Source organism: Camellia sinensis, chromosome 12 (assembly GCF_055761805.1).
Source record: "Camellia sinensis isolate YWXY chromosome 12, ASM5576180v1, whole genome shotgun sequence".
NCBI classification, from domain to species: domain Eukaryota; kingdom Viridiplantae; phylum Streptophyta; class Magnoliopsida; order Ericales; family Theaceae; genus Camellia; species Camellia sinensis.
In genome coordinates this window covers 29,265,785-29,278,848 of record NC_138972.1, presented here as the reverse complement: position 1 = coordinate 29,278,848, position 13,064 = coordinate 29,265,785, and the positions used below count along the sequence as shown (strand labels likewise).

The following is a 13,064-nucleotide window of genomic DNA, read 5'->3' as shown; positions in this document are numbered from 1 at the left end:
CCAGCTCTAAGCGGACGTTGTCTGGAATGTTGAACTCCCTACAGAACTCGGCAATGGTGCCTAGTGAACTAACCATAAATCGGTATTTTCCCTTTTACCTCGGTCTTATTTTTTATGAAAAAATAGCTCGGCAATAGGCCCTGGTGATTATCTGCTCAATCTTTGAGCTTCACCGAATATGATGTTGATGTGTGCCTCGTCAGTCCTAGTTCATTCTGCATTATTAAAATTAAGTGCAATTGTTAGCATGACATCAATTGTGCGGCTCTCAAAATATGCCTAGCTCGGCAAAAGTTATGCTACGCTCTCAGTCTTAACTCGGTTTTTGTTTAAGTTAGGTGGTGGAGCCTAAGATGTTAGGCTGGTTTTAGGCCTTCATCCTAACCACTTGGCACTTATCTCGGCTAGATGTCCCTACAAGCTTCTAGCACTGTCACAGTCACTTGGAGGGACCACAAACCAGTTTCAGCTTGACTCAATCCTATTTTTGGATCTAAAATTAGGATTTGCTTAGTTTCATCTAGGATTTGTGTTGTTTATCCTAAATATGAAGTTTATAAGATGGAACTGAGGGGAATGAGGGGCATGGTGGCCCCGCTTATGTTTTCTATTCCGATTTTACCTAATATCCATGAATATCTATCAGTTTTACCCCACGAGAGGGGCATCAACAGTGTATCAACAGTCCTGAATAAAAAATGAAGAACATGAAGAACAGTGGTGCAAAGATGAAAGAGACAAGGAAAACTTACATATTCGAGAGGCAAGTCGAGGTCCAAACAATCTAGACCTCTAGTGCGATGTCCTGGATGATTGAAAGCACTAGAAACGGTGCGAACGACGGCAATGATAGCGATGGCGATGGCGATGGCGATGGCATGGGCTCTGAGGAAACTAGGGTTTTCACTTGAGAAGGCACTACAACAAATTTGGGATTTAAAGACGAAACAAATTTGTCCCAAAATGTATATATTTCATCACCTAAACTAATTACGACGAACATTTTTCATCACCCGTTTTGTCTCCAAAGGGTCGTCGCTAAAGGGTCTTAGAGACAAAAAAAAAAAATCGTCATTGAAAATGATAAATTTGTGATTAATTTTTTTGTCTCCAATACACTTTGTTGGGAACATACTTGTAAGTAATTAGCGACAAAATATTTTGTCATTAAAGAAGAAATTAGAGACAAAAGTATTTTGTCATAAATATAAAAAATAGAGACGAAATAATTTTGTCACGTTTAATATAAACGAAGACGAAATTTTTTTGTCAAAGAAGCTACCAATAGAGACAAAAACAAATTCATCATTAAAAATGATAAATTTGTGACGAATTTTTTTGTCTCCAATACACTCTGTTGGGAACATACTTGCAAGTAATTAGCGACAAAATATTTTGTCATTAAAGAAGAAATTAGAGACAAAAGTATTTTGTCATAAATATAAGAAATATAGACGAAATAATTTTGTCATGTTTAATATAAACGAAGACAAAAAAAATTTGTCAAAGAAGCTACCAATAGAGACAAAAACAAATTCATCATTAAAAATGATAAATTTGTGACAAATTTTTTTTGTCTCCAATACACTCTGTTGGGAACATACTTATAAGTAATTAGCGACAAAATATTTTGTCATTAAAGGAGAAATTAGAGACAAAAGTATTTTGTCAAAAATATAAGAAATGGAGACAAAATAATTTTGTCACGTTTAATATAAATGAAGACGAAAATTTTTTTGTCAAAAAAGCTACCAATAGAGATAAAAACAAATTCATCATTAAAAATGATGAAATAATGTCAAAAAAAATTCGTCACACATTGAGGGTAATAGTGACAAAATGTGACAATATTTTTTATCATGACAAATTCATTTAGCGACGAAATAAAGAATTTATGACAAAATTAATCATCCACCGAAGCCAAATAAGAGACAAAAAAACCTTCTTTAGGGATGGAAAACTTTGTCAATAATTTCATAATATTTTTTTCCACATTATATACCTATTTTATCAAAATCTAAATTTTAGTTCAACAAATATGACCATGTTCATGTGGAAACCTGTTGAATATAAGAATTCCATCACAACTTAACCTAACCTGTTATCAACACATTTATGAATTAACAAAATGAAAATATCCATTCATCATTACAAATAATTTCATCCTGATATAATAAAATAGTGAAATATCCACAAAATATCCAAAAGTTATAACTTGTTCAATTCCACCAAAAATCCAACAATAACTAGTGTAACTCCAAAAAGTATGTGTATCCTTATCAAACAAAAATGAACATTCAAACAAATTACATCATTGTTGCACGTCAAAAATGCCACCCCAATCCAATCTGCAAAAAAATAAATTAAAAGTTTTAGTAATTAATCAATTATACAAAAGATTAAAAACATTAGTAACTCATCAATTTACAATTAGATCAATTATACAATTTATCCCTGTAACAGACTTTTTTTGAGATTATGAGAACAAAAAATTAATTTTAAGGCAAATTCACAAATGGTGCATCCCATTAACGTGCCGTAAGTTCATACAACTTATATTGGTCCCTCCTAAGGTGTTTCTATTGGTTGTTGTACAAATCTGTAATTGTGTGATAATTTATCATTTCGACAGCCTTTTTTCAAGCTTTAAGTATAGAGAAAAAAAATATATTTTTTAGACTAATTCACAATTTATACATCATGTGCACCTGTACAAATTAGATGTCATATGCATGTTTCCATTACTTCCTAATTCTTCAAACATGTATTCTTTTATAAAATTTGTTATACTAAAGTTAATATACTTTACCAAGAAGTATGTCCACTTGTGGATGAGTCCCCTCCACTTCCAAAGTGTCCAATGAATCCTTTGGTCCTCAAAAAGTTGACAACATCAGCCATTATCTCCCCTTGCTTCTTCTTACCCTCTTCAAGATCTTCTATTTTATTGTTCTGCATTTGTATTTGTTCCTTTTGTGTCTCTATTTGCATCTCAAGGCGCTTCACATAATCATTTGTTTCAGCATATATGGTAGTGGCTCTCCTAATAGAGGATGAAGGTTTCATGCCAAGTCCCTTCACATAGCCAGACCTTGGCTTTAGGACTTTGATTAATAGCTCTTCTGCAGTCAAAGGGGTTGATCCCGGCTGTGAGAGGTGATCAGCCTGTGTCTGTATCATATTTTCCTATCCAATATAAAAAAAAATTAAATAATTATTAGAAAATTAAATAAGATTATAACAAATAGTATTCTAAAATTTTGTTAATAAAAATTGCAATATATACTCACATAATTACACTGAGCTTGAGATGAGATCCACTCATGTGTTTTTTCATTATAGTGAGTTTCCTTGTACAACTCTGCTAGATCAGGTAGCATCTTCTTTTCTCGTGCCTAATTCGATAGACCAAATATTCAATAAATAAAGCTAAGAATCTAATATAATTCTGAAAGTGCAAGGATATGTACCAATTTTTCTACTCTAACAGGGATTGACCTAGAACCACACCTATGTTTTGTATACATCCTTTCTCTATTCGCGATGTTGGCCTTTGATTGTTCCTATAAGGAAGATGACCAATATAACAATGAAATGTATCATTAGTAAGACAAATATGTTGGCTTTTGATTGTTCCTGTAAGGAATAATGAACCAATATAACAATGAAATGTATCACTAGTAAAACAAATTTAATGGTTGATAATAAAGAAAATGCATTGTTCCTCTCTATCATTTTCCTATATATCATTTCAACTTAAAAGATATTTCAAATTATTCACTAGTTTCATTCAATTCTGTGAAAAATAGATTAGAGGACTTGTTGAGATTTCATCATAAGATGGTTTTTCTCGGTGAAAAAAGAAAAACGAGTAATTTACACGGTTCACAAATAAGGGGCATATAAGCATGGGCAAGATAGATTGTGAAAAAATCCATTTACATTTCACAAGATATGGAACAATTACTGATACCAAACTCATAACCCTTTCTTTCTTTCGCAACTCTATCAAATCTAAAGTTTTGTCTCAATACCCTATATTAGTTACTTAGCTAGTTGCTTACCATTATCATGAAACTTCAGACCAAACCCAAGAACAAACAAAAAATTAATACAATCATAGAAACTGAAATCTTAGTTCTTTATTCTATGATGCGAAAGATGCACTTTAAGGAACCATAAATTAATCTCCTATTATGCGAGCCTTCCAATCCATGTTTAATAGTTTCCCTTTCTCATTTTTCCACTTATTTGGTTTTTATTATGTTCCACTTACATGCCTAGAAGATAAAGGGAAAAGAATACATATGGAATTTCACAGCAAATTGATTGTGTTCTTTCTAGTTGTTTTAGAATCTCTCCCTATTCTAATCAAATTCTTTCTTCGCTAACATAATAAAAAAGATGAAAATGTTACCAGAAATTCTTTAGTGTTCCACTTTTTATCAATAAGATCTATCCACTTGGTAGGATCGACATTCTTCGGTGGGTGGTTTCTTGCATACTCCTCCCCTTTAGCCTCCTTCAGCTCCATGAATTGTTTGTGCAGCCTATAGGTATGGTTACTCAATCTCCGACCAAATTTTGTGTTCATTGCCTTCTCTATATCAACAGGGTCTCCTTGTAAATCAAATTGATCCTGCGAAAAATAGATAAGTCATAGATAATTCTTATAAAAAATAAAATAATTACAATAAATAATTAAGATTTCTAACCTATTATAAAAATGAGTAAAATCTCCTATAAGTAGACAACGAACTTACATTCAAGCGTTGAAACATCGCCTCCTTAACGGAGGCATCAACATACTTCCACCTACGAACACTTGGATTTGGTAAACGAGTTCGCACTTCTACACCAATCTTTGAGGCTAGTTTGAGGCATAGTCCCCTACCGGTGCACGAAATTCTGGAGGGATAGGCACGCTAAGCTTTCCATCTCTATCAACAAGGGCTTGAACCTCTTCGCCTCGAGTCGGGCCACGAGCACGCTTAGCAGCTGATATTGTGAAGCCATAATATTGAAATAGTATGTGAACAAATTTAATTAAGATCTCAAATCAATGTAAATAAAGAGTGTGTCTTACCAATAGTATTACCAGTAGTCACCTCAAGTTGAGGCTCCACATTGAGAGGTGGTGGCGGATTGCTAGTCACCTCAGGACGTGAAGAGGTATCCCCCTCTTCTAATGCGTGGGTCAATGCCTCATGATGAGATTGTGAACGGGCTCTCGATGGTATCTCTAACAACTGAATAACATAATAAAATATGAATATATTTACAAAGATATACATGTCTATGTGTGTATGAATTGAAAGTAACAAGAAAGAATATATTTCACAATGCATAAATGTATAGTACCTCATGCTCAAACGAATCATAGGATTCAGTGTCACTGCCATCTTCAGCCTCTGACGGTCGATAATCATCGTCATTTTCCTCAATTGGTATTTGTTTTTCCTTCCTCAATTTCTTATGTTGAACCGTAGCCTTCAAACAAGTTGTTATATTCTTCACTCCTAGAGCATTCATTCTCTCACGATTTTTATTAATATTCTTCATTCTTTGTTTCTCATAGTTTGCTACCTTCTTAGTTGCGGTACTTGGTTTGGTCAATTGCTTTTTTGTAGCGTCCATTTTGCCCAACTATAAAGCATAATTGAACATTTTTTTGGTGGATACGCATAATTGAACATTAGATTTAAAGAAAAGATAATTATATATTTCTATACATAAAGCATAAAGAAACAACAATCTCAACAAGTGGATATGTCATATAGGCTCTAAATCATTGAAATATGGCTAGAGTGATATGGATGATTTTTGTTTTTACCATTTACTTATCATAGAACAAATTAATTACAAAGCCATCAGACACACAATATGACCAATCAATGATAAACCTACATAACAGTGGATGAACCCCACAACTGAAATTCAACTACATTAATTAAGAACAATGTTCATATAGAAAGTGCAAAATAACTACAAATCCTAGTCTACATCAAGATCCATATCGTAATCCACATCAGGTTCGTCATACTCTTCATTTTGTTTGTCAGCTCTATTCTCTATCATTGTTTCATCAGATGACCTAACCCTTGTAACAACTTCTGCTTCAACACCATCTCTATAACATTGAACATTATGGCCGATGTCAATTGGAACAACATCGGTAATATTTTCTTGTTGGAACACATCGTTTTCTTCTGGTTCATGTAATGATTCTCCATCACCTACCTCTGGTACATTAAAGACACCCCTATGTTGCACTCATTGAACGACTTGCCAAGGTTGTCCCCATTTGGTATCATTTAGGTAAAAGACTTGCTTAGCCTGGCTAGGCAAGATGAAAGGGTCGTGTTGATACCACCGACTTGTGACATCAATACTTGTGCAATAATCATCAGTTCACAATGCTCTACTTCGACCTGTGTTTCCTGTGTTGTACCATTCACACTGGAACAATACAACTTTGTTATGACACATGTACTCCAATTCCCAAACATTGCACAAGTGACCATAAAATTCATGCGTCACTCCCTCATGATCCCCTTCCGTAAGCACACCACTATTCTGACTCTTACGGCGATTGTCTACTTCTCTTGTACGAAATCGTACGCCATTGATTTTGCAACCTGAGTACTCTTTTACTAGAAAATTTGGGCCATTTGCTAACGACCATAAATCATCGGTTGCTTCTAGTGACTTTTCTTCTCTCAATATATTTATCTACATTTACATATAACGTACATTAAGATAATAAAAATAAATTAATAAATGATCAAATCTTATACAAATTTTTAATCATGTCTTAAAATTGAAAATGCCTTACCCGCTCTTTGAACCACATGGGAAACTCTTGTTGTTGTATACGGGTTATGCCTTGGTCAGATGGAGTCCGTAATAGATTTTTGTGTATCCTACTCAAAAGAATGTGATTATTATGCACTGCTAACTGCATTAACAAAGCTAAGAATACACATATTTAAATGAAAAACATACTCTAGATACTTCTCTATCTCGGGGCTATTGTTCAACAAGAACCAATGAGCCATATCACGATATTCTTGTGACATATCAGCATCCCTTGTGATTAGGCCAATAGGACGGGCAGTTTCTGTGAATACAGTTAACCCTTTGCGACGTTTGCCACGATCTTGATTTCGTTCGGGTTGATTATGTACTGTTTCGATCCCATCAACATACATTGAACAAAAAGTAATGCACTCTTTGACAATGTAAGCCTCTGCGATTGAACCTTCTGGTCGAGCTCGGTTTGTAACAAACTTTTTTAAAGCTCTGAGAAACCTTGAAAAGAGAATTAGTTAAGAGCAAGGTTACACATGCAACATATAATTACGAACCTTTCAATTTAACAATTGCCTTTCAATCCGGTACATCCATTGATATTGCACCGGTCCTCCAAGAATAGTCTCACGCGGCAAGTGAACGGCCAGGTGAACCATCACATCAAAGAAGGCTGGAGGAAAGATCTTTTCAAGCTTGCATAATATGTGTACTATACGTTCCTCTAATTTCTCAAGTTCATTACGGCGCAGTGTCCTTGAGCACAAATCCTGGAAAAAGCTACCTAACTCAAATAGTGTTTTACTAATCTCTTTGTCTACGTAACCACGCATCCCAATTGGAAGAATCCGTTGTATGAGTACATGGCAGTCATGACTTTTCATGCCTGTTAATTTACCATTTCTCACATTCACTGATCTTGATATGTTTGCAGCATAGCCATCCGGATACTTCACTGATTTCAAGAATTCAAAGAAACCCTCTCTCTCTTCAGGGGTCAATGAAAGGATTGCCCTAGGTTTGACATAAGTTCCATCAGGACGACGTGTTAACCACAACTCTTTCCTTATACCCATATCTTCCAAGTCCATCCGTGCTTTGTCGGTGTCTTTGTTCTTTCCATCAATGCCTATCATAGTTCCAAAGGTATTTTCACTAAAATTCTTCTCGACGTGCATAACATCAATGTTGTGTCGAAGCTTCCATTTCTTCCAGTATGGTAACTCATACAAGATGCTTACCTTTGTCCAATTTGGTGCCTGATGGAGTCTTTTCTTATTTCTTAGATGCTTTCAATATGTGACACCTGTCACTCTGTCCAATTGCTCTAATATCTTTTCCACTGGTAACTTTAAAGATCTCGTTCGCTTCTCATGCTTACCATTGTAAGCCTTACTCTTTCGCCTTTCGGGGTGGTTTTGAGGCAAGTAGCATCGATGGTTAGTGTATGCAGTCTTACCCTTCAAGGATTGAAAATATGGTTCATCATTGCAAGTGTAGCAAGAATAATGACCCTTTGTTCTCCACCCAGATATGTCACCAAATGCGGGCCAATCGTGTATAGTCCACATCAAAGCTGCACGCATCTGGAAAGACTCACCAGTTACGGCATCGTAAGATAATGCACCATTTTCCCACAACTCATTCAACTCATCCACCAGAGGTCTCATGTAAACATCAATATCGATCCCTGGTTGTGATTCTCCAGGAATAAGTAGTGACATCATAAGAAAGGGATCTTTCATAACCAACCAAGGTGGCAAGTTATAAGGAATGAGTACTACAGGCCATAAACTATACGAGTTGCTCATGTTCCCGAAAGGATTGAACCCATCAACAGCCAACCCTAGCCTCACATTTCGAGGCTCCAGGGCAAACTGAGGATGTTGCACATCAAATTCCTTCCATTCATCACTATCGGCGGGATGTCTCAATACTCCGTCATCTATACGTTTCTCCTTGTGCCATCTCATGTCCTCAGCAGTCTTTCTTGACATGTACAATCTTTTCAACCTTGGTGTTAATGGGAAGTACCGCAACACCTTATGGGAAATCTTCTTACCCCTGCCACGATTGATCTTGTATCTGGATGCCTTACATTTTGGACATTTATCTAACCTTGCATTTTCCTTCCAAAAGAGTACACAATCATTTATACAAGCATCAATTAACTCATATGACAAGCCCAAATCACGAAGTATTTTCTTAGCTTCATAAAATGACTTTGGAACCAAATTATCTTTTGGTAAAAGTTTTGTTAAAAACTCCAATAGTGTGTTAACCGACTTATTGCTCCAGTGGTTTGTTACCTTTATATTAAGCAGCTCGATGACAAACTTCAACAAAGTGTAGTTTATGCAACCTAAGTACACCTCACGTTTGGCATCATTCAATAGTTTATCAAACGTTTGTACTTCCTCATTCTGGGGTGCATCGTTGGGTTCTCCTCTTATTCAATCTTCCACTAAGGCATCAATACCACCTAAAACCTCATCTTCATCAATTGTCATTTCATGATGAGCCTCATTTGATACACGTGGTTCCCCGTGCTCATGCCAAATAGTGTACGTTTGCATAATCCCATATTGAAGCAAATGAATTTGCACATTTCGAAGATTTTGGGAATAATAGTTCACACAGTTCAAACATGGGCATAGAATTTTACCTTCCTGGTCAACAACTGCCATTGCAAATTTGATAAATGATGTCACCCCATCAATAAATGGCTGACTCATTCTTCCATCAGGTGTCTTACCCAATGCAATCCAACTCTTGTCCATGTCTGATCACAAATGAAAGATCAAGTTTTTTTTTGAATTTGTTTATGTCATAAAACGCATCATGTGTACTATTAACCTATTCCATTTAGGAATGCACAATGTGTATCATACAAAGAAAATCATATGACGTTGTCTATCTCTAATCTTTCCTTAGTTCTCCAAGTATATAACATAGATTGAGATGGAACATATTTAAGTAGTAAAGTTGCAAAGTACAATGTAGACTAATGCATTTTCAAATTGTTTGAATTTGGCCAAAATAGAACAGATTATGAACCAGACATCCTAACAGATTATGTACTAGACCACTGAGAGCAGCTACTGCTGTCCAAATACCTTGATCAAAGTATATCAAATTAGCTTTCACTTGACTCATGACTAGTTCTCTCTAAATCTACAAAATACCTTGATAAAAATTTGCCACAAATTCAGAGAGTTTCATTTCCCATTACTGATCAACTAGCATATCACCCGTGCTATGCACAAATTATGTTTCAATTATCTATATATGTGAACTAGTAGTAACCCGTGCTATGCACGGATTATGTTAACAAGATCAATGTCTTATCTTGAATATTTTTGGAAATATGTTTCTGTTATTATTTATTTATTTAATTTTTTTGGGTGGTGAAATAGCTATCATAAATTTTGGATTTGTTTTCATTTTTTATTTGAGATGATAAGTGGGTGAAGTTTAGGATATTTATGTTAGGCTTTTTCTACTATCTATGTATAGGGTTTGTTGCTGTAAATTGATGATGGATTTCAATGAATAATTTTTCTTGGGTTTAGCAATGATGGAATTCTTCTGTTGTTTTGAACTTGGATTTGTTCTATTTATTTGTTTAATTGGATTTGTGCTATAAAATTATTTTTAGCTTTCTGCTTTGGCAATATATATAGGTACCAAATGTTTGAAAAAATTCCTGAACCAGTATAACATCATGTTCTTATAAGATCAATCTAGGTTGTATGATTTATGTGCTAAATATTTGTCCAGTGTGTACTAATAAAAGGGGCACATGTATCTTCTCATTTTATACCATAAACAGAGGACTTCGAAATTTACATTAGATCTCTGCTTGTTTCCTGTGAAAATCTTTCAAAACAATCCCAACCCAGAATTCCTGCACCTCTCAAACTTCCACGAATCAAACCCCGACATTTTTCCAATGCTTTAATGCTAAATTTTGGTTTTTTCTTTGGTTTTGTTGTTATTTTTACCAAAATCAATGGCTTCTTTTAAGCAAGTACCCAAATTATTTTTCTTCTTTATCAAATCGAGCCATAATTTCTACAGGCTTCTAAACTACAATAACCTTCACATAATTGCATGGTTAGTCAAGAATGAAACAACCTTCAAATTTGGAGTAGATACAGGGATTCTTGAGCAGCATGTGATTTTAATCAGTATGAGTAGATGGGAGTATTATGGGAAAGGATAGAGTAGAAAAAAAAAATGGTTCCCGACAAGTTTACAACATTAGTACATTAAAAGGAATAAAAGAAAATTTGCTCATTTAGGAAACCAGTTATTTTTGAAGAAATAAAAAGAATCTTAGTTGATTGGACTGTTTATAGAGACAATATTGATTATGGTGTGTAACTGTGGCTTCAGATTTCTCTAATAACGATATAATTGGAAAAAAAGATAATTAGGCACAATATTATTTGTTCTTCCTTTCATTACTTCTATTTTCTTATTTTTATTGCCGTCGTTTTAAAGAGAAGGTGAACTTAGAGTTACTAATTCTTTCCTCTATCCATCCATTAAGTTTTTAGGAGAGATCTTTGTATACACTACTTAACTTATCATGTAACAGCATCATACTTGATATGTTCTTCAGTAACTCTAAGTTCAAACCAAGCCATGGAATTATTTATCTTCACTTTGACTTGTACACTAACAACCACATGTTCTCTACCTTTTGTCGTCTTCCATGGTAATTTTCTAATTTTTCTCTATATTTTTTTGTCATTTTTTATTATGTAGTCATTAGCTAGCTACTTTGTCCTTTGTCAGTGCTCTGCTCTCACTATGCTCAATTTGGTTCAATTAATTTACTGTTTGATGTTTAAGTGCTTTTACCAAGTTGGTTTGTGGAATGTAATAGTTTGGTTGTTTTGGATTGTGGCTTTATGAAATTTTCTATACCCTTATTTGATGTGCTAAAAGCTTAAATTTTTAGGACTATTAGCATTAATACGAACACGGAAATTGCTTTCAAGTCACTACTTAATTCATGACTTGTTTGGTAATGTTGTGTGTTTAAGGTTGGTTGGTTGTTCTTAAATTTTGTCTTCCTTAAGTTAGTGATTTTTGTTATTTTTGTCATTCTTTAAAGAAAAAAAGTCATACCCATAATGTGCTTTCTGTGAATTTCCTCTATTAAACTTTAAATAAATAACACCTATTTCTTTTTTCAAGAAGTGTGTATATACAGGCCATTGAATTATGTAGTCTTTTTCTTTTTCAGGTCAGTTTGAATTATGCAGTCTAAATTGTTCTTGATTATGATAGTGGGTGATTTCATCCTGGAACCATAGTTCTAGATCGCGGTATCGGGTAACGTAACGGTATCGATCGCGGAGTATCGGTATCGGTAGTATCGATCGGTACGTATCGAGTATCGGGCGTCGTGACTGTGAAATTTCAAAAATCATTAGCAATTCATCTAAAACTCAATTTTATGCATTTTTTTTGCCTCTTTTAGCCTTAATTTATCACATTTTAATCAAAATTTTGATCTGTAGACTCTAATTTAGTTAGTAATAATAATGATATGTAGACTCTAATTTAGTTAGTAATAACAGTTTTCAATTAATAAATATTGTAATTCTAATTTAGTTAGTAATAATAATGCATTTAAAATAAAAATCAAAAATCAAAAATATTAAACATCTTTACTTAACAATTAAACCTCTTTAAAAAAATCTGACAGATTAAACCTCTATAAAAAAAATCTGATATAAAAATAATCTGAAATAAAAAGATTTGACAGATTAAAAAATTTAAAATAATAAAAAAAATCTAAAATAAAAAATCTGACAGATTAAATCACTTTAAATAATATATATAAAAAATATATATATATATTGAGCATATGTGCATTTAAAATATATATAAAAAATATTTTTATATATAAAAAATTATATATTCTATGCCGATAATATAATATATATATATATAATTATGAGAGACTAACTTAAAACAAAACAGAGCATCACATATTATAAACAAAACAAACCAAACCGCTAACTTAAAACAAAACAGAGGATAATATATATATGCCGATTATATATATATATAAACAAAACAAAAATCATGACTTAAAACAAATTATAAACAAACCGCTGGCTTTTCTAGCCAAAAGAAAAACAGAGCATCAAACAAAACTATGACTTCTTCAGCCAAAAAAGAAAAACAGAGCATCATACTTATATTAATATCTTGAAATTTTCATTAAACATCTT

The 13,064-nt window shown here is 33.7% G+C and overlaps 2 protein-coding genes across 2 annotated transcripts; both read right to left on the bottom strand.

The window, feature by feature from the left end:
- Positions 1-2,148: 2,148 nt before the first annotated feature.
- Positions 2,149-4,915, bottom strand: LOC145804104 (uncharacterized). The gene is made up of 6 exons (XM_082897703.1): positions 4,764-4,915; positions 4,418-4,639; positions 3,471-3,563; positions 3,291-3,395; positions 2,810-3,186; positions 2,149-2,348 (listed from the first exon to the last, which is right to left on the bottom strand). Coding segments are annotated over exons 1-6 (816 nt in total). The 5' UTR covers positions 4,782-4,915; the 3' UTR covers positions 2,149-2,347.
- A 3,187-nt stretch (positions 4,916-8,102) lies between these two features.
- Positions 8,103-9,590, bottom strand: LOC145803465 (uncharacterized). The gene is made up of 2 exons (XM_082896740.1): positions 9,290-9,590; positions 8,103-9,172 (listed from the first exon to the last, which is right to left on the bottom strand). Exons 1-2 carry the CDS (start codon positions 9,588-9,590, stop codon positions 8,103-8,105), a joined length of 1,371 nt encoding a protein of 456 aa, XP_082752866.1.
- Positions 9,591-13,064: the final 3,474 nt, after the last annotated feature.